General features: G+C 38.8%; 1 protein-coding gene across 1 annotated transcript in view; it reads left to right on the plus strand.

Moving 5' to 3' along the window:
• Positions 1 to 14,425: 14,425 nt before the first annotated feature.
• Positions 14,426 to 21,572, plus strand: part of LOC150087414 (uncharacterized protein ZK1073.1-like) — a 218,404-nt gene continuing 211,257 nt past the window's right edge. The window contains exon 1 of the mRNA XM_090372055.1: positions 14,426 to 14,556. Within this exon, the coding sequence (XP_090228181.1) occupies positions 14,494 to 14,556 (63 nt within the window). The 5' untranslated portion in view covers positions 14,426 to 14,493. The remainder of the gene's footprint in view (positions 14,557 to 21,572) is intronic.

Here is a 21,572-nt window from a genome sequence, read left to right on the forward strand (position 1 = left end):
AAATAATTCACAATAAAAGGAGTTAAACAGAGGTCCGACTGAGTAATATTTAGAATTATGAAAATGGTTATACAGTTTTATATAGTAAATATCTTAACGATAGACAGTAAAAAATGCAATTTAGTAAAATAATTTTAAGCTTATTTGAGTAGTAGGTAAACATGTGAAAAAATTTACGGAATACAGTATTACAAATTTCGAAGTGAATTGCATCCAAATGTCACACGTCACTGTTATTAATAAAGGTGCCGGTACGCCGTACCGTTGCGTACCGTCCCAAAAAAAGCACTGATTATGTATACTGTATATTAGACATCTTAGTACAGCGAATCCGGGAGTGAGATGGGGGGGGGGATAAAGGAAATAAGATTGCAGACAGTTTTCTTTTAGCCAACAAGTTGTTAATCAGTGGAACAAATTGCAATAATTTATCTTCGTTCAGTGGTAGTTCAGTGGCACAGACTGTGAGGAAATTCAAAATTTGCTCATGTCTGCTGGATCGGTACCTACGGAAGGAGAGAAACAAACTTTGTTGTTGTTTTATTGCACTAGCAACAAAAGTTTGGCAGTATAAGCTTCCTTTCTTGCACCAATTGCCACTAGTGCTAACGCTAATGCTAGAAAAGCCCGACTTCCTTGCAACGAATGGTCAATACAATTTCTTCAAAAATAAAAAACAAAACAAAACTGTTGATATAATGTAGTGAGAGAGGGAAATTATAAAAGTTGAGTCTTGTAGAAAGTTTACTTTCTGTAATGAAACGATGAATAGTGAGCATTATGGTACAAACACATATGAAAATTTTATCAGCAGAGGACTCGATAAAACATTGTGTCAACAAGATCGTGTGACTACTCACACACTCTCACATCCAATAATGTAGTCCTAGAAAACATAACAACAGGGAACTCAGGGTAGGGAGAGAGAGAGACGAGGATTTTTTAATTTACAAGTAATTTCCTAATCAAGAAAAGTAGTATGCAAATAAAAAAAAATTAACGCACGATTAAACGCAACTTAATATGTAATTCATACAACTTTAATTAATTTACATTTTTATGACCCCCCAAAGTATTAGAACCTATAGTACTTAGTACTGTGCAGGAATTGAAGGTTGAGAAGATTAAAAGATACTTGTTAACACTAGACTTGAAATTCTGTAGATTTTGATTTTCAGCACATACGTGTGAAGAGAGGTTGTTCCAGAAAAAGTTGAAGGATGAGGGAAAATAAAAGTCGGTTCTGGGAATTTGAAATTGGACAGTAAAAGGATACTGACTGGATGCAACACTTGTTCGGACTAGTTTGGAAGAAAGAGGGGAATTATAGAAGCCAATTCAGAAAAATAGTACCTATGGAAGTATCTATAGAAAAATCATGCAGCAGAAACAGATCTTCTATGAAGCAAAGAGTGAAGAGACTTTGTAAAAGATGAGTCATTAATCAACCTACCTGTCCTCTTTTGAATGGAGTCTGGGTCTGGAAACCTGAGAGAGGTTATGGGGCACAGCCCCAGATGTGGGAACAGTATTCCATGGTAGGGCAGATTTGAAATTTGTGCAGAGTGAGTAGCTGTTTAGAAAAAAATAACGCCGAGCGTTGATACTCTATGGACGCGTGTAATGGTGATTATTTATTTTTTATTTTTATTTATTAACACACAACTGTATATACATTCTCAAGATACATATTAATCAATTTATATACAAGATTTATATACAGATTTTATAAACATACTCTTATATATGCTGTAGTCTTTCTGTACATTTGCTTGTGTGTGTCCTGATATGAAGGGTGGCTCCTAGACATAAGCCCATCTCCACCTATTACTCCTGTAAAAGCTCAGAACCTCTGCAAAACAGGCCTCAAAAAAGAGTGTTACGTCAGGCCATTTCGCCACCAGGGACTAACCAACACCTGGATCAACCATTCTCTGTGTGTGCTGTAATGCACAAATCCCACACCTACGGGAAGTAGTGCTATACTGGTAGGTGCCAACAATCCCGCCCCCAAGGCTGCCCAAACTTGGAGGCCAACGAAAAAAAAATAAAATAAAATAATAAAAGAAAAAAATTCCAACTAGGAACAATGTATACTTGTTGAAACAAAAGCAACATTATACAATTATTTACATGTAAATAGTAAATACATACATACACTTTGAATGACATTAACTTAACAATAACATTTAGAAAATATTAACATTAACACTTAGATTAACATTATCTCCTCTTAGAGTCCATCCACAAATGCAAGCCTGCATTTGGGTATCCAGGAGCGGAAGATCAACTCGCACTGTAAACCAGAAACATCCTATGATCACAGAGATTATCATCCAAGATCAGATCAACCAACTGCTCGCCTCGAGCATCAGAAAAGCCGCTGTTCCAAAGTGTAGACTTAGCGTTGAAATCAGCTGTAATTAGTAAGTTGTTAGCTGAAAATCTGCTACACACCCTGTCAAGTCTGTGTAAGGCTGGTTGAATATCTTCCGAGTGAGGAAAATACTGGGGAACCAGATAAAACGACTGGTCCCTGGAGGAAACCAGGATACAAACTGTGGTAGCAGAACATTCACTTGAGATAGTTGTTATTACAAGCTCACTGTTAAAGATAATTATGGCGGCCTTGGGTCGAACTTCATTTGAGGCAATAATCCTTGTCGAAATTGGATATCCATTAGCTTTATACGCTGAACCCCCTACCCGAGAAGAGTAATACGGTTCTTGCAAGCATACAATATCAAACCCCAGATCATCAGCAGCTTTCCTAATCTCGTCCGCCGCGGCACGAGATCTCTGCCCATTAATTTTAAGAATTTTTATTTCGCCGTATTGCAGGTTAACACTTGTTGAATAAATTACCGTTGTATTATTCATGTCTGGTTCTTCGGTCTGTCAATTCAACAGCTTTAAGATACTCAGGGCATTTATTATCCCTAACCGAGTGATTACAATCCCTACCTCTACGTTTAAAATTAACGCACTGAGGTGGTTCCTCCTTGTGGATACAGTCAGCAAAAACATGGCCTCCATCCCCGCAGTGGCCATAAGATACAGCTTTATGGGAACAGAACTGCGTACTGTGACCATATCCCAGACATCTGAAGCATTTGCTCACAAATGTAAACCTACGAAATCTATGTGACGTAAAACCTAGATAAATTTTGTCGCTCGGAATCTCGAATCCCATAAGGCGTGAGCTGAAACTAATAACCCAATTGGTCACTTTGGTTCCGGTGCCAGAGTTAAATCTGAATGTAATCTCATTCTTAACTTCCTCCTGGCTAAAACCAAAGTCTTTTAAATTTTTATTAATTAAATCCTCCAAAATCCTTCTTTGAGTAGTCCTTCGGGACACCGTAGATCAAAACTGTAGGATTGGACAATCTGGGTTTTTCCATTGACAATCCTGCTTCTTTTAATGCAGAAGCACTTGAGATCTTCTTGGCATCATCAGGATTTGTTGTCTCTAACAACATACCCTTGTTTCTCAAAAGACGTACACCCTTGATTTTCATGTCCTTGTGATCTTTTTTAATCACTTCAGTAACTGCCTTCCTGGCATCCTGACTAGACGCCAGGGACGATTCTGCTGAGGGCCTAAGTATCAGTATGTTTTCGGAATCAGAGACCCCCACTTCCGGAATCCATCCTATCTTCACCAGCAATTGATCTACCCGAAGAAGCTGCCACTTCCACTGAAGAGGTCATCAGTGGAATCTCTGTTAGTTCAGGAGTCTGTCTATTTCGCTTTGAACTACCACGAACAGCTTCCGCAAAAGTCTTATGAGGTTGTAGATCACGTTGGATCTGTATCATCTTTTCCAAAAGACCTGCTCTGATTTCCAATTCAGATGCTTTGGTCTTTAGTCGTTCATTATCAATTAAGATTGCGGTGGTAACTGCCTCGAGATCCGCCCATAGACTATGAATGCGGTTAGAGGCAGACTTAGTTATCTTGCTGGAATCCTTAGATAAAAACTCTCCCAGAGCTTTCCTGATTTGGCAACTGTCGCATATACAATTGAAGCATTCAAAGACCCACCCTGGTCCAATCCCTCTGTTAGAGAAAGATCTTCAGATGATTCTATTGGAACCGAGTTACTTTCGACAATGACCATCGGAGGCTCAGAAGCCAACGAAACAGAGGGACTCTCCTCCACCACAAGGTTTTTATTTCCTCGAGCTTGAGTAATTCTAGGAGTTTTGGGAGTTTTCTTTCCCCTGTGATTGACAACTGCATGTTTAGGATAAAATCGATACAATATTTAACAAAGAGTCGCCCCAACTTTGGCTTTCATTACACACGGTACATTCGCCAATAAACTTCAAACAAATATTTGACAACAGGCAGGCGGTGTTTGGTTACATTCCTCCTTTAGTGCAACGGTCAGTTCAGCTACTGATTAGTGCTGTGTTGGCCTAGCTCAGAGCCAACGTTCCACTTTTAAAGGTGTTCGATGAGTTTTCAGCCGATACCCTGGGGCAGATCAATGAAGTTTTTGCACACCCATGTTTTCAAACCAAGTCACCACAAGCTGCATTATGGTATTAAGCACTGTCATGCAGAAAACGCTCCCCCATACTGCTGTTACAATGTAGAAAGAACGGAATTGTCAATAAATGTACCAAAAAAAAAATATGATCACCCGTTAATGATTATATCTACCCATATATTTATTTTGTCTGTAAATTGCGTGCGTTCTCTGGTCGATTTGCCTGTTTTGCTGGACGAAAAAAAAACGAAATTCGTTTTTTTTCTGGGGGAAACCTTGCTATCTACGCCTTAGACCGACTAACTCAGCCACGGAGTGAAAAAAAACCCCATTAAAGTTCCTCGGGTCATCGACGGGATTCGAACCAGGGCCTTTTCCACTATGTGTGGGGCAGATGGTGACGATACCACTGTGCTACCCACGCAGATCCTATAAATGTGCCATATTGTGTTCATTGTTCGAGGAACTAGGACCAATGATCCAAGGTCAAAGCACAAGTTACGGTCCCAGACAATATAAACATGTCCGCCAAACTTCGTAGTTGTGCTGCTATACTGATAAATAACATTCTCTGCGCATCCGCTACACCTTAGCCACCAGATCGAAAACCATGGACCACGATTCATTACATGTGACACAGCTTTCCAATTACAATGAGATGTGCACTACGCAAATAGATGCGGTGCACTGCGTAATATGTAGTTTGTGTGCTGCAGCTCTGCTATGCAACTCCTTACATATCTTCCAAGTGCTGTAAATTTCTGAAGCCTCCTTGAACTCTTGGTTGACAATATTCGCTAAGGATTGAATCTACATTCCTGAACTTCCTTCTTTTTTCTGCAATCTAGCTGAACGCTTCTGCTGTAGTAACACCATGCTTCCATTTGGTAATTACGTCTGACACCTAATGTTGCAACTTGCAGATTTGCTGCAGTGGCATGAACACAGCAGCAAACTTGCATTGTTAGTAAGGCATCCTATGATGAATCCCTTTTTGGAAACAGTTGGGCTAAACGCCTCACCTCAATTAAGCAGATCAACAGACTACTGCTGTTTTTTGTTGATCTGCTTAATTGTAGTGTGGACGCAGTCTCTTTTTTACCTAAGTCTTGCACACGTAGATGGTGGGTAAAATTCGTTTTTTTCCCAAATCTCAGGAACGTTGAGATAGTTTTATCTATATAGCATACTCGTATAACGCTATTCACAATATTAGAACGTGTTTCCTTCATGAAAACCCAAACACGAAGGGTATTAGAACCATTACTTAGTTGATTGGTTGTTGTTGTAGGGTTTTTGAGCGCATCGGCGACTTAGATCATATTCCACCGTATATATTATATCTATAAATTGCGCGCTTTCTGTGGTCGATTTTCTGTTTGCTGGACGAAAGTCCCTCATGGGTATTCTATGAGGACATGTAGGTCTTATATATACATACATGTCCTCATGGGTAGCACAGTTGATATAATTACCATCCTCCCCACACTGGATGGAAAAGACCTGAGTTTGAATCCCGTTAATGACGCAAGGAATTTTTATGGGCCTTTTTCACAACGTGGCTCAGTTTTTTTGCCTCAGACGATTGCAGCATGCTTTTTCTCCCGGAAATTCCGGTTTATCGTCCGGCAAGCAGCAAATCGATCACAGAATACATGCAATTTACAGACATATTATATACGGCGCTATATCGTCTAAGTTGCTGATGCACCTAAAAAACCAACAACAGCTGGTCGGAAAACACGAGTTTTTCCGGGAGAAAAACCATGCTTCCCACCCTGACACAAACTAACTCTACTGCGTAATTAAAAAGGCTCATAAAGATTACCATTGACGGGATTTAAACCACGGTCTTTTCCAACGAGTGTGCTGGTTTAGGATGGACGGTGATTATCCTAACTATGCTAGACGTGAGTTAATATTACTTAGTACAGTGCGTGAACTGAAGGTTGAGAAGAAAAATATTTGATGACATTAGACTTGAATTTCTTTTGATTGCAATTTTCAGAAAACAAGTGTGTAGGGAGGTTGTTCAATAAGATGTAATTTGAAGAGATAAATGAGGAAGAAGAAAAGTTATTCGGTGAGTTGGAAGACAGTAAATTGTTTTTGGCTGGTTGCGGAACGCATTCCGACTATTTTGGAAGAAAGACAGAAAGAGGGGAAATTATAGACAGTAGTTCAGAAGAACAGTGCCCATGGAATAATTATAAGAAAGGCATGCAGCACAAACAGAACGTCTATGAGACAGCGAGTGGAGAGACTTTGTAAGAGACCGGTCTAAATTAACCCGACATTCCCTTTTGAATGGAGTCTAGAAACTTCAGACAGGTTTTGAGTTCAGCACCCCATATGTGCAAACAATGTTCCATGGTAGGGAGGATTTGAGATTTGTACCGATTTAGTAGTTTAGAAGAAAAGTAATGCCGAGAGTGAAAAAGACAACCAATTTTTTTTTATTATTATTTATTTTATTTTTTATTTTTTGACACGTTTCCGGGAGAAAAAACCATGCTCATCATTAGCATTAGCATTAGTAGAGGCATTTGATGCAAGAAAGCAAGCTTATGCAGCATCAGACAAAAAAAAAAAAAAAAAAAAAAAAACCATCTTCCACTTCACCCCTCTGTTCGTTCGAAATACCTGTCCAGCTGAGCCTTAAACTTATTTAGGCTATCAACTTCCAAGACAAGGGATGGAAGTCTGTTCCACCAACCAACCACCCGCTGGCTAAAGCAAATTTCCTCACGTCTATCCTACATCTGTCTTTCCTCAATTTGAATTTATGCTCTCTCAGGAGATTATTCTGAGCAAGAGGAAGAATCCCATCAGCATTGAGCATGCTCAAACCATTCAAGGCTTTATATGAATGAGTTAGATTCATCGTTAGAATGAGTAGTGCCACGAAAGTAAGACTCGAGGTTTCTAGACAAATAATAATTATTTGGGGGCAGCTCTAAGCTGTACCAATGGTGGTTTAATTGTTCATAATTCCCCCCCCCACCCTCACCCCCTTCATGAATTTTAGCTTATGCAGCCCGGGCTTTGTACATTGTCTCATGAAAGAAGCAAAATCCGATGATCCAACTTTCTTCGTCTTCGTTTCTAGTCACCAAACGGATAAAAAGATGCCTGGATTAGAAATAAATAATTAATTCTGACTAATCCAGATGGCTTTTTTGTTGTAATTTTAAGTATTAATTTTAAATTCTCTTTTGTTGACTTCCTATTAACAGAAAACATCAGTTTTCTGTTAATAGGAGATTCTGTTAATAGAAGATTAATAGAAGATTCTGTTAATATTTCTGTTAATAGAAGGTTAGACCTTAACAGGTCTAATCTTCGTTGTGATTTGATTGCAGACTAGTTTATATCTATCATACGCTTCTGTATTTCCTGATATTTATATGCATCTCATGCATTTTTCTTCGTTGTCACGAGTCTCATCAGTTCAACAGACATCCATTTAGTTCTAAACTAGTGGTACTGCTCCTTCAACTGTATCTTTTAGTTGATAAAAAAAAAGCCTAGTAGCTTCTACAATAACATTGCTGAATGCTTCCCATTTAGAATTTGCTGATGGTAACTTCATTAATCCTTCCTACTGCAGAGAATTTAAAAACTGTTTAAGACATCTGTAGTCATCTTTACGAAAGCAACAGCCCTTATCATTGACATTAGTAGGCCTTTAATTATACTACACATTAAGAATTTGCACCTTTCATCTGCAGGTTCTTAATGTATTAAGAGTACTGCTGATAATCAGATCGAGTTTTTTGCTTTCTCTTGTTGCCTCTCTAACATGGTGCTGTAGAAAACAGTCATCCAATAAATCCACAAGTCTTGCTAGTGTGTGTTGTTGACAAACCGCCAAGTATTGTATATTTACTTGATGTTCAAGTAAATATCTGAACGTCAAGATCCCCATTATGAATCAATTTGAGATACTAACCCACTCTATATGTCTCTACAGCTGTTCATAATACTCATCACAGTGATGAGACCTATAACACGCTCCTAACCCCATTTTTGTTTTAGTAATGCTTATGTCACACCAAACTGACTCAACATTGCACTGGCCGCACATGTTCACTGCATACACTGCCTTAGATTTCATGTGCTTTTTAACTAAAAGCCTCTCTCCCTCATGTTCCGCTGGGAAGAAAGTACCAAAGGTGCAATAGCGAGGCGATTTTTACCAGAATTAAAAATGACTAGTCGAAAGGCTCCTTGGTTTTCCCTAGGCATTTATGCGCATTCTTTCAGGATAAATTGACCTCCATGGGAATTACTGATGATCCTATATATGACTGAGGTGAAAGTGAAGCATGGGAGCACGTTATGTATCACAGGTGCCTTCTAATTTCTAAAATCCACGACCTGCCAAATGGTCAGTCTGCGCAGTAGCACAGTGATATCGTCATCGTCCTCCGCACACCTGGTGGAAAAGGCCAGGTTCGAATCCCGTCGATGATGCGAGGAACTTTAATGGGCTTTTTCACTCCGTGGTTGACTTAGTCGATCTCAAGCGTAGATATCAAGGTTTTTTCCTCCATAAACTAGGGTTTTTTGTCCAGAAAACAGACAAATTGACCATAGAACACCCAACCGCCATTAACAGTCATAAGACACACAGCACGGCAGATGAATTTAATTATTCGGGTGGCCTAAAAATAATTTTTGTGTGTTTGTTTTGCCAAATGGTCAAGAGCATCTTTTTGTTACACAGGAGCACTACTACAAAGCGCTGACTGATTGTTCGCAAGAGGTGTTCACGACTCGCCAATTGAATATAAATGGGACCAAAGAGTCCGAGACTCTGCTGGAGCCTCAACTTAAGTGCTCCTAGCTAAACATACTAATGTGACCACCAGATTTGACACGGCCTGATTTGACGGCAAACTTAATGGTGTAGATGCCGACACTGCTACAGCGTGGAATGATCCCAGAGTAAATCTCCTGGATGGTGCCTCAATGCACCAGCAATGCCAAACACCTAGCGTGGCGTGAGATGAATTCAGGGAAACTCAGCTGCCAGACAAACCCTGACTAAACAAAGGACTTCAATTTTAAAGGTATGAATTTCTGACACCATTAAGTGTGAGTTGTTCTTATTATTGTTGTTTTTATTTTGTTTTTGGAGCAGCGGCGATAAGGCTATGTTGCTCCGTGTATATTGTCTATAAATTGCGTGTGTTCTGAAGTCGATTTTATGTTTGCTGGACGAAAAACCGGATTTCCGGGAGAAAAACCCAGATTCCCCCTTGCCTGAGACCGACTAACTCAGCCACGTTATTAAAAAGGCCCATAAAAATTCCTCCGTCATCGACGGAACTCGAACTCAGCTCTTTTTCAGTCGGTGGTTAATTAAATTCCCAGATCTTTTACTCTTAATCTATTATTCTAGGCATACAATATCACCTTTTGTGTCCTTAAAAGATTATAGCTGCTCTACAACTTCATCTACTTTAGCCCATGGCAGTCATAAACTAGTCGTATTCCACCTGTTCTTTTTGCACAATATCTTCCCCATTTTCTTGACAATGAGTCATCATTTTATTGTGGATTAATAAGGTAGAGTCTAAAAGATAACGTTAATTAAAAAGTTCTTCTAGTAAAACGCAGTCTTGTGAATAAAGAGATGAGAGTGGGTTTTGTTCTAGAGGATTTCTTGATAATTTTCCATGGCACAAATTCACAAATTTCAGGGCAGTCAATGGTAGTGTTATATAATTTGCAGAGAAATGAGGGGGGGGAGGTGTTATACTAAATCGAAGAAAGTAGCTTCACAGTAATTGAGGTAGTTGACCATGAAAGATCGCAGTCTTACAGGCTCGTAGCTAGGCTTTACGGGAAAAATTGAAAGAATGAAGGTATGAAGAAATTATTTTATAATTTTCCGGATGAGATCTTGCGATGATGTAAGATTGATTTGAATGAAAAAAGGCAAAGATTTTAACGTCATCTCCATAAAAAATCACATGTTCCTAATAAGAATAAAAGAAAAAAGAAAAAGAAAACTTCGAATATGTGGGTGAGTTTTGTAACCATATTTTATAGGAACCTTAAATGTAATCCAGTTGGTGTTTATAAAGCTCCGAATGAGGGTAAAATTTTCATAGCATTAAATTACGCTAGAACCAGGAAGTATAAATTCAACGTAAGGGAGAAAATTATAGTTGCTGTTGTAGTAGTGTTTTAGGAACATCAGCTACTAAGGCCACATTTCTCCGTGTATATTATCTGTAAATTGCGTGTGTTCTGAGTTCGATTTTCTGTTTACGAAAAACAAGAGTTTACGGCAGAAAAAACTATGCTATTCTCGCTGAGACTGACTAACTCAGCCATATTGTGAAAATGCCCATGAAAATCCTCCCATCCACAACGGAATTCGAACTCAGATCTTTTCTACAATTTATGGGGGAGGATGGCGGTTCTACCAATTTTGATACCCACGAGGGTGGAAGAAAATATAGACCGAGTTGTTTGAATTTTCTTTTAATCCGAGTTGCTAATTGTAATAAGATGCCGGCTAATGGAGGAAACCCTGGGGTCCACCACAACAACACAAACTCTGCGTACGTAGCACAGTGGTATTGTCACCGTCCTCCCCACACCGGGTGGAAACGGGTTCGAATCCCGTCAATGACGCGAGGAACTTTAATGGGCTTTTTTCACTCCGTGGCTGAATTAGTCGGACTCAGGCGTAGATAACAAGGTCCCTCCCTTCCAGAAACTGAGGTTTTTCGTCCAGCAAGACAGAAAAATCGACCATAGAACATACGCAATTAACAGACATAAGATACACTGCACAGCAGATGAATTTAAATTATTCGGGTGGCCTGAAAATAATAGCGTTTTTTTTTTTTTTTTTTTTAATAATAAGATATCGGTCTGCGCAACACAGTGATATCTTTGCTACCTACGCAGACGCAGTAGCACAGATACCACTGTGCTACCGGGTGGATAAGGCCCGGGTTCGAATCCTGTCGATGACGCGAGGAATTTTTATTGGCTTTTTTCACTCCATATGAAGTTAGTCGATCTCAGGCACAGATAGCAAGGTTTGCTTCCCGGAAACTGGGATTTTTCGTCAGAAAAACAGACAAATCGACCAGAGAACACACGCAATTCACACATACAATATATATGGGTATATGTAATAACTTACCAGGTGACCCTAATATAATAGTTTTAAGAGTTTGTGATAAGATACCGTCTGCGCTGGTAGTACAGTAGTATCGTCACCGTCCTCCCCACACCAGGTGGAAAAGACCTGGATTCGAATCCCGTCGATGACGCGAGGAACTTTTTGGGCTTTTTTCACTCCGTGGCAGAGTTAGTCGGTCTCAGTCGATGATAGGAAATAAAGGAGTATATATACTCCTTTATTTCCTATCATATATAGCGTTCACCAAGTTTGCCCAGAACCTGTATGCTAGACGCTTGACCATTCCTCTGCCAGCAAACTTCGAATAGATGTGTCAAACAAAGCTTCTCAGAGACCCCCAACCAGATGTCAGGTTTGACTGTTTGATCCTTCATGCAAGACAAAACTGGAACTCTTATGAGAAGTGAGAAAACTCCACTTCCCAGAACATTGACTACCGGACGGGACAACAGTCCCATGAATGACTCCCAACTGTGACATTTTGCACAACCTGTTCAGCCAAACCAACATTGGATCGCCTCTGCTGGGCCTCAAGTTTTTCTGGATGGTGCGGACCTGACCCTGCGGTCTGGTTTGCTCCCACCCATGCACACAGGCCACATTGGCAACCTGAGCCAGCTCTCTTGTCTGGCTCACTGTCTCACCTCTTCCTGGCAGGTGGGGAGGGGACAGCAAACAGTAAACCTCCCCACCCTATTTCTTCACTCTGGTGGGCCATGGGCATGCCCCACTGTAAACTGGAGTTGCCTTCCCTTTCGGCTCCATATTTCTGTCTATTTGCCCCCCAGTCTTCAGCCTTCACCCCACTCTATCTGATAGCAACGTGAACACGCCCCACACAAATCTAAAATCACCAATCTAAATTAATTTTGACCAACATTTTGGACTTCTAGCGCTCCCCGCGACGCGTACGCGATTTTTTTTTTTTTTTTTAAGGTCCTAGCCACTGAAATCTTAGGAAATTAGGTGGCAGGACCTACCAGAGTGAACTATATACTAGTGAGTACCTGGTCTGCCTCCACGGGCTAAAGTGGGACAACGTCGGGCCTCAGTAGGGGTCTGGCGGCTAAATGACCAGATGAACAACGGTACAAGGCATCAAATATATACAAAGTCCATACACTTTTAAATCTCTGGCTTTTCCACTCAACTGGTTCACCCACAATGTAAACTACGCCGAGATGGGGGGAACCCCTGGTGCCGCTTGACCCTAAACACACTTTACACTTTATTTCCTATCACCATATGTATAATATATCTGTAAATTACGTGTGTTCTGTGATCTATTTTTTGTTTGCAGGACGAAAAACCCGAGTTGCCGGGAGAAAAACCATGCTAATTTTAAGAACAAGATAACGTAAAAAGAAACTAATAAAACGGTGACGAAACTATTAACCCGTCAAATCCCCCACTATAAAGGAGGAGAGGTCTGTGGTGTGATTTCTGTGTGGATTTTAAAAAATACATGGAGGGCAGTTCGAGTATCTCGCTGGGGAGGGGACAGAATTTATAGTTTCTGACTTTGCAATAAAGGTATTTTATTATTTAACAAGCATCTTTTTACATTTAAAGTGGCCCTCATGGATAGCACAGTTGGTAGGATCACCACTCTCCTCACCTCGGGTGGAAAAGACCTGAGTTCGAAACACGTCGATGATGGGTGGAATTTTTATGGGCCCTTTTCACAACGTGGCTGAGTTAGTCGGTCTCAAGGGAAGGTAGCATCGTTTTTTTTTTTTTTTTTTCTCCTGGAAACTCGGGTTTATCTTCCAGCAAACAGAAAATCGACCTCAGAACACATACAATTTACAGACGGTATACACGAAGCAACGTGGCCTTAATTGCTGGTGGTCCTAAAAAATCCAACATTATAGTGAATTTCATACAGGGACTCTTACTTTGTTTAAATTCTGCCAGCCTAAATGGCCACTTACCTCTTTTTGGGTAAATGGCTGCTTAGGAATTCAGAAATTAAGGAATATTTGCATTAAACTTGGATGCAAGCAAGAAAAGTTCGTCTCAATCATAATATAAAAGTCCCAGTAAAACTGCGTTCATTTTTCCACCTTTCAATACATGAAGCCGAATTTCTATATCAGGGCCCTGTGTGCATAACAAAATATCTATTTAGGTTTAATGGTTACTAATTACGTGTTTTTTTTTTTTTTTTTTTTTTTTTCTGTTCTATAAGCTTAGGTTGAAGATTAACAACTAAACAGAATTCGGATTAAAACAGGATGAATTAAAATAAATCGGTAAATATTAATAATAATAAATAAAAAAAAATAATAATAAAGGAAACAAATTTAAAAATAAGTATTTTAAATGGCTAAAATAAGTGGAAGATCTTCCACTCCATGATGGAGTTATAAATTTTTGTAATAAATAGATATGATATTTATATTTTATGTGTTAACATGCCCTGGATTCAACAGGTTACTATTGAATCCAGGGCTTGTTACTTAACATGCCTTGTTAAGGCATGTTAAGTAACTCGTCTTGTTAAAATAATTTTCACTCTTACTCTTTACGGAACTATTCAAAATATTTCGCAATAAAGCGTGAAAATAGGACAGTCTCCGAGCCAAGAAGCCATTTACTATTTTCTTCAATATGAAAAGTTGCGAGAATGTTATTACTAACTGATAAAAGCTCCTACCTTCCCCACAGAGTCTGTACTTTGCGCACTCTCGATTTGCACAATGCGCATGTCAGTCGTTTGAGGGTTTGTCATATGCGCTTGGCACATGGGAAACAATTATACTGTCAGCGAGTGGCAAGGTAACTTTGGATTTTGGTGCGCGCTGTATAAGTGAAATTATAATGTCCGAAGAACAACTCCTGTCCCCCAAAAAAGAATTTTCATGTGTATCCGTTGGAGAGAAGGTAAGTCTTGCTCGTTATTTGAGAAATATGCAACTTATATCGCATTTCTTTCATCCTCTACGAAGTTATACAAATGTATGGGAGATCCAAGAAATGGGAGAGCAGTAAATATTAATAATAACAAAGAAAATAATAATAATAAAACAAAGGTGCATATCATTCTTCGAATTCTTTCCCCCTCCCGAGAGTACTTATTTATTTTTGTTTATTCAGATTGAGAAAAGATTTGTACGATAAGAGAAATAGAATTTTCCTATTATTCATCAAATGTAACAGAATACTCATAATAAATGTAACTAAGTTGTATCTTGTTGGATATTTGTATCAGAACATATGTTAGCTTTCTACTGTAATATGATTCTTTTTTTTTTTTTCTTTTTTTTAATTTTGCTTTATGATTCACTTGGTAAAAGTCGGTACTGTCGTTTTGTATATTACGGAATACTGTAAGCGCAACTGAATAATATTATTGTATTATAATAATAAAAACAAATTATTCATTTATCGATACTAGAGAAATTTTCGTTTGCTTTGCGCAGAACTTTTAAAGCAACTTGTCACAGTGAGTTGGGTTATTAGTCTTAGTTCAGGTTACACGATTTTTGTTTATTATAACAGAATATATATCTTCCTACAAAGCGCGTTAAGTTCTAAAAGTGTTCTATAATACTATATCTCAATTTTATTACTCAAAATAGACACATATAGATACCGTTCAAATATTCTCTTCAAAAGTCATGATGGCCAGACGAGATTATAACAAAAAAAAAAAAACTTTCAAATCTGACACCATCAGTATAAATATCATATATTTTAAAGCATAACATTCATTAAATTTAATCACACTAAAAACTGTGAACATAATAACGAAACTGCTTTATTAATAATAAACTCTAAATAAGTACATGTTACGATTATTATTAAATACTAATTAAGTCTAACACTATCTGATATATTATTAATGTTTATCTTATAAAAGCTCAATGGTACTTATAAATATAAAATCTATTAAAAAATCAGCTGCAAACTTAGGAAATGATTTCAGTAATTTCATTTTATCAAATTCTTGATATTTGATAAAATGACTTTGAGGTTAACTGCTATCTTAATAAGAAAAAATCTCGGTGAATTATACAATATGCATATTATAATTTTAAGGAACATAGGCCTGCTCTGAAATTATCGTATTTTCCGGACCATAAGGCTCGCTATATTTACTGGGAAATGTTGCCTAAAATTCCACCTCGTCTTATGGTCAAAAGATATTTAGGGGGCATGCTGTTATATATCGATATCCATATTGATATATCTGAGTGAGAGATTACATTCTTCCTTTATTGATAAGAAAAACAAAAAAAAAAAAAAAAATCAATAAAACCCTTGTTCCTTCTAGAACGAGTCTCTCAAGAAATGCGGAATAAGCAGTACTCTTTGATGGTAGTGAAGATGAACTCTGAAGAAAGTGAAATTCAGATCATTCTTTCTACACTGACATATTATCAAGTTTTTTGCTTTCTCTTGTTGCCTCTCTAACATGGTGCTGTAGAAAACAGTCATCCAAAGTGTTTCAGATATATATATACAATAAAATACTCATTTTTTTTTTTTTTATCCTTCTCAAAATTCGCCTTCTAAAATGTGAGTACGCCTTATGCTTCTATGTGCCTCAATCTGGAAAACACGAAAATTCATCTGTGATGACTTAGAATGATATACATGCTAATTCGAACACACTTCCCGTATTTTTTGTACATGTAACACCAGAGCATTACAAGTGCAAAAGGCAGGTCCTATAGTTCGTAGAAGAGGGGAGAGCTAGGCGCGAAAATTAATATTTAGGGGAAGGACAGTAAGAGAAGTTCTTTGCCTAAATTGAGCCCTTTGAGAGTTGGGGACGTTTTTCAATTTGGGATCCCACGTGCATTGCACCCAATATATTTCTCCCAAAGCAGCGATCCTGCTTGTGTGGGTATTTAGGGTATGAGAGAGAAGTCTGACTAGAAATTCTGATTTTTCCATGTACTGTACTGTATTCTGTGCTGTTTGGTATATATTGTCATCTATTAATATGCATATAATAAAATATAATTCAGGTGTATGAATCAGAAATCTAATTTGCGTTATTATGTAGTAGTTTGGATTGCGACGATGCACAAACTGGTTTCTCTACATGCAGTTAGTTCGGTTACGTGGAGGACAGACAGTTTTCAGCGACTGTTTGCGTGGATTATCGCAAGTAGTTTCGCATTGTATTTACTGTCAGTTAAGTTTTTTAGCATACTTTCGAAAAATATGATGGAAGTTAAGTTCATTTCAAGTCGTCATCCTGAAAGAAAATGATTTCAGTATTCATTATGTTTAAAAATAAAAGGCGGAAAGTGGGTCCCATTTAGTTCTACTGAAAATTTGTTTTTTTGTGATTTTTTCATTGATGTCTTTTGTGGTTAAATAATAGCATGTGGATTCGTGAGGTATGAATATTCTCATTGTACTCGGGACGTCTAAATAAATTCGGAGGAGTTCACAACTACTAGAAAAGAATTATTTCGTGACATCATGTAATTCGAACACGCGGCGTGCCTTACTGCACGTACACATCTCGGCTGCCGTCGTAGGTATAAATTAAGTACTGTGGATTAAGGTCGGTTGAGGCCCCAGGCGCAGAAGAAAATATTGGGCACCTTAAAAAAAAGAGAGAGAGACAGGGAAAATTAAAAATACATGTTAACCATTTTTTTTAAATAAATAAAAAATATTATGTACTATTAATGTTTTATTTCCAATAAAATTTGAATATAATATATGTGGGCAGGAGCGGGAGTGCAGTAGCACACGCTCTTTGAATTAGACCGGGGTTCATGCCCCTGACTGCCGAATACGGTCGATCTGCCAACCCGCAGTGGACCAGCGTGGCAGATTATGGTCCATTTCCCTCAGCATGAATTGTTGAGGAGGCTACCACCCTGCAGTGGGTTGATAATGGCTGCACTTTACTTTATATGTATAATATAATTAATAATAGCATAATAATAATCACAAAGTTTTGAACTAATAGTTGAACATATTAGTTTAACTATTAGTTGAACTAATATATTCAACTAATTTGTTGGGGTTTTGCGTGGGCCCTTCAGAAGTCGGGGCCCAGGGCGTGCACCCGGTGCGCCCGCCGTTAAATCCGCCTCTGACTGTGGCGGACAAAAAAACTGCATCACCTTAAAAAAAAGTAATATTTGTAGTGAAACGTATAAAATATTGTTTGATTACGGTCATTTTGTTTATCGCAAAGCAAAGGTATTGCGTCAGATAACGCTTCTATTGCATCAGACAGTAATTGCAAGGTATTGCGTCAGCTGCTTCTATAAATACGGCGTTGGAAGGGTATACACGCTCATTAGTATCCTGTTTTGCGGGGGTGTAAGCATGGCTCCATATGTTCAGTTGATATCAAGAAAAAAAGTATAGCTGTTGCTCAGTCCCAGGAAGGGCTTTCTACGCATGCTATCGCTGATAAAATAGGCTGCCACCAGTCAACAGTATCCCGAGTGCTGAAATTAAAGCGTGATACCAGTGATGTGAAGAGAAGACTTGGATCAGGCCGTAAGAGAGTGACCACGCCTGCCCAAGATAGATATTTGAAACGGCAATGCCTTCGTAATCGCCATGCTAGTGCTCCTGATCGAAAACTTGACTTTGAGATGCCCTCTGGTGTTGAAACAAGTGCACAACGTGTCCAAAGACGGCTTTCGGAATGTGGTCTGCATGCCTATCGGCCCAAGTAGAATCCTTTGTTGACCCAACAAATGAGGAAGAAGCGACTTGCGTGGGCTAAAACGCATGTTTCATGGACAAAAGAGCAATGGGACACCATCTTTTCTGACGAATCGAAATTAAACCTGCATGGCTCGGAGGGGAAGCGATATGTCAGAAGACGAAATTCGGAGGCATACCATCCTGACTGCATTACACCGACTGTAAAGTTTTCCGCTGGTCAGATGGTCTAGGGATGCATAACAAGCAAAGGGGCGGCGCGAATTAAGTTTATTAACGGAACGGTGAATGCAGAAACCTACACTACTATCTTGGAGGAGTGCCTGAAACCCGTTATTAGGGATCACCACACAGACATTCAAAACTGAATTTTTCAACAGGACTCAGCACCTTGCCACACAGCAAAATTGGTAAGTTTTATGCTATTTAGATTTAATGATGAGTTTGTCTTCTTGTCTCGCAAGACTTAAAACATACTTACACAAAAGTTTTCCCTCGTTTTTCTCCCTTAAGGTGCAGTCATACCTCAGAAATGCTGGCATTACAGTGTTGGACTGGCCCGGCAACAGTAAAGATTTGAACCATATTAAAAATTGCTGGTACATAATGTGGTCTAAAATTGCTCAGAAGAAGCCAACGAGTAAGATTCAGCTGCAGGAGAGCATTGTAAGGGTGTGGTACCACGAAATTGGGCAACCGTATATTCAGAAGTTGATTAACTGTATGCCAGATCGTTGCAAGGCTGTAATTGCAGCTACAGGAGGAACAACAAAATATTGAGGACTTATTTTGCTGATTTACAGTACATAATACTATTACGTTAACTTGTCATTTCAGTTTGTACACGTAAATACAAGAAAATGTATGTTTGGTTGTCATGATTGTGATTTGCATGATTTCTCATATTTCCATTAATTACGCATTTTACCCTTTAGGTATATCAGATGGAGTCTTTTTATTGAATTTCATTCACAGATATATATCCCATCTAACAAATGCATTTCAAACATTTCTGCAACCCACATTATTAATTGTCATTTTCAGGAAATACAAATGAAGGAAGGATATTCTAGAAAATGAAAGTTGAATAAATAAGTGACGAAGAAGAAAAGTTGTTCTGTGAGTTTGAAGTGGAACAGTATAAGGATGTTGACTGCTTGAGACACGTGTTCGGACTGCTTGGAAAGAGAGAGTGGGAATTTTAGAAGCCAACTCAGAAGAACAGTGCCCATGGAAGTATCTATAGAAAAGGTATGCGGCAGAAACAAAACGTCAATGAGACAGAGTGGAGAGACGGTTAGAGATGAGTCATTAATTAACCTAATTGCCTTCTTAAATGTAATCTAGAAGCCTGAGAGAGGTTTTGGGTGTACCGCCCCAGATATGGGAACAATATTCCATGGTTGGGCTGATTTGCGATTTGTACAGAGTGAACAGCTACTTGGAAGTAAAGTAACCGAGAGCGAAAGAGAAAACCCAGTTTTTTAGATGCAGAGGAAGCAATATTTGTAATTTGCTTATGCCAAGAGAAATTAGAGGTCGGGGTAATCTCCAGTAGAGATATATGATCTTGCCTAGAAATCGGAGTGTCATCAAAGATAAACATAGGAGCAGAAGAATTCTTTTTGCGAGATATAAGACAGGACTGAGTTTTAGCTATTTCTGATAGTTGGCAAACCATAAAATGGAAGCTTATTTATAAGACCTTTAGGGCAAACACGATCAAAAGAGTTTGAATTGTCAAGAGTAACTGCTTTTAGTTTCACCAAGCTTTTCCATTGAATTTGGCCATACATGGGTTGCATAAGCCAGAATATGACCAACGGATCGAAACTGACGGAATCCATACTGGCGATCGTTGATCAGATGGAAGGTTTATAGATAGTTTAAGAGTTGGCGGTTAATTGATTTCTTTATTACTTTAGAAAGGGTACAGATAAATGCAGTGGGATGATAACTGGTTGGGAGGGATTTGCCACTTTTTTTTTTTTTTTTTACGGATTGACTGGATATGAGCAAATTTCCAACACGTGTAGAATAAGACAGTGGAAAAAAAAAAAGCGACACAAAACAAGAGTGAGTTATGAAGCACAGGTTTTGAGAACAAGTGGAGAAATACTATCAAGACCTGGAGCTTTCTTAGCATCAATATTCGTAAAAATCCTTTTGACTAAAGACCACAGGAGGCATTGAATGGGAATGGTGGGGGTAGTTTACCAAGATCATTAATACACGAGTTGGAAGGAAAATAGGATGCTAGCAGGTCAGCTTTATCCTTTGCTGAAGTAGCAATAGAGCAATCTGGTTTGACAGAGGTAGGAACAAAGATGGGCAAAAGTTGCGGCCAAATAGCTTTGACAAGAGATAAGAATGCCCGACTACCATTTGAACAAGAAGCAAGTTTTCTACTCTTAGCCTGTTAAAAATCTAGTTTGGACTGAATTAATAACTGCTTTACATTTGTTGCGAGCTTTGTGTAGGCAGAAAATGAAACTGAAGATTTGGAAACAAGCCAATTACGATATGCAACATTCTTCTCTTGAACAGAATTAGCACATTTATTTGGAAAATCAAGGTTTAGGTAAATAATGAGATTTTAAGGTGCAGTGTGGAATAAAGGATTCCATCCCTACAAGAATAATTTCACTAACATGATCTGAGCAAACGTTGACATCAGAAGTTTTTAAACAGTAATCCGACCAAAGAAAAGAAATCTCGCAGAGCATTCCATTTGCATTCTTGTAATGCCAATCAACACGAGATCGGGAATGGCAATGAGAGGAAGGCTCCATTGGGGAAGAGACCATCAGCAATTTGTGATCTGAGGAGCCTAGAGGACCCTCACCTAGAGGGCCACCCACACGAGATCGGGAATGGCCATCAGAGGAAGGCTCCATTGGAGAAGAGACCATCAGCAATTTGTGATCTGAGGAGCCTAGAGGAACCTCGCCTCGACCGTATACTTAGAAGGGTGGTTGGTGAGAAAAAGATCAAGCGTTTTGGTTGTGAGGTTAGGATTGTCTTATTGTGGTAGGTAAATAAACAATCTGTGAGAGGTCATTAGTAATTGCAAAAGTAAGGCAGTAGTTGCAAAAGCTTGGCAAAGTAGAAGCAGCATTATTATACACTAACTGATCCGGAAGCCTCCTAGAGAGAGAGAGAGTCACAATTAGGTTCGGTCTGGTGTACTAACTAGCTGCCTTCCTGCGCACAGCGCCCACTGTTTTTGAGCCGTACCCTCGAAATGT

This window comes from Mastigoproctus giganteus, chromosome 4, assembly GCF_048544385.1.
Source record: "Mastigoproctus giganteus isolate SK-2022 chromosome 4, ASM4854438v1, whole genome shotgun sequence".
Classification (NCBI taxonomy): domain Eukaryota; kingdom Metazoa; phylum Arthropoda; class Arachnida; order Uropygi; family Thelyphonidae; genus Mastigoproctus; species Mastigoproctus giganteus.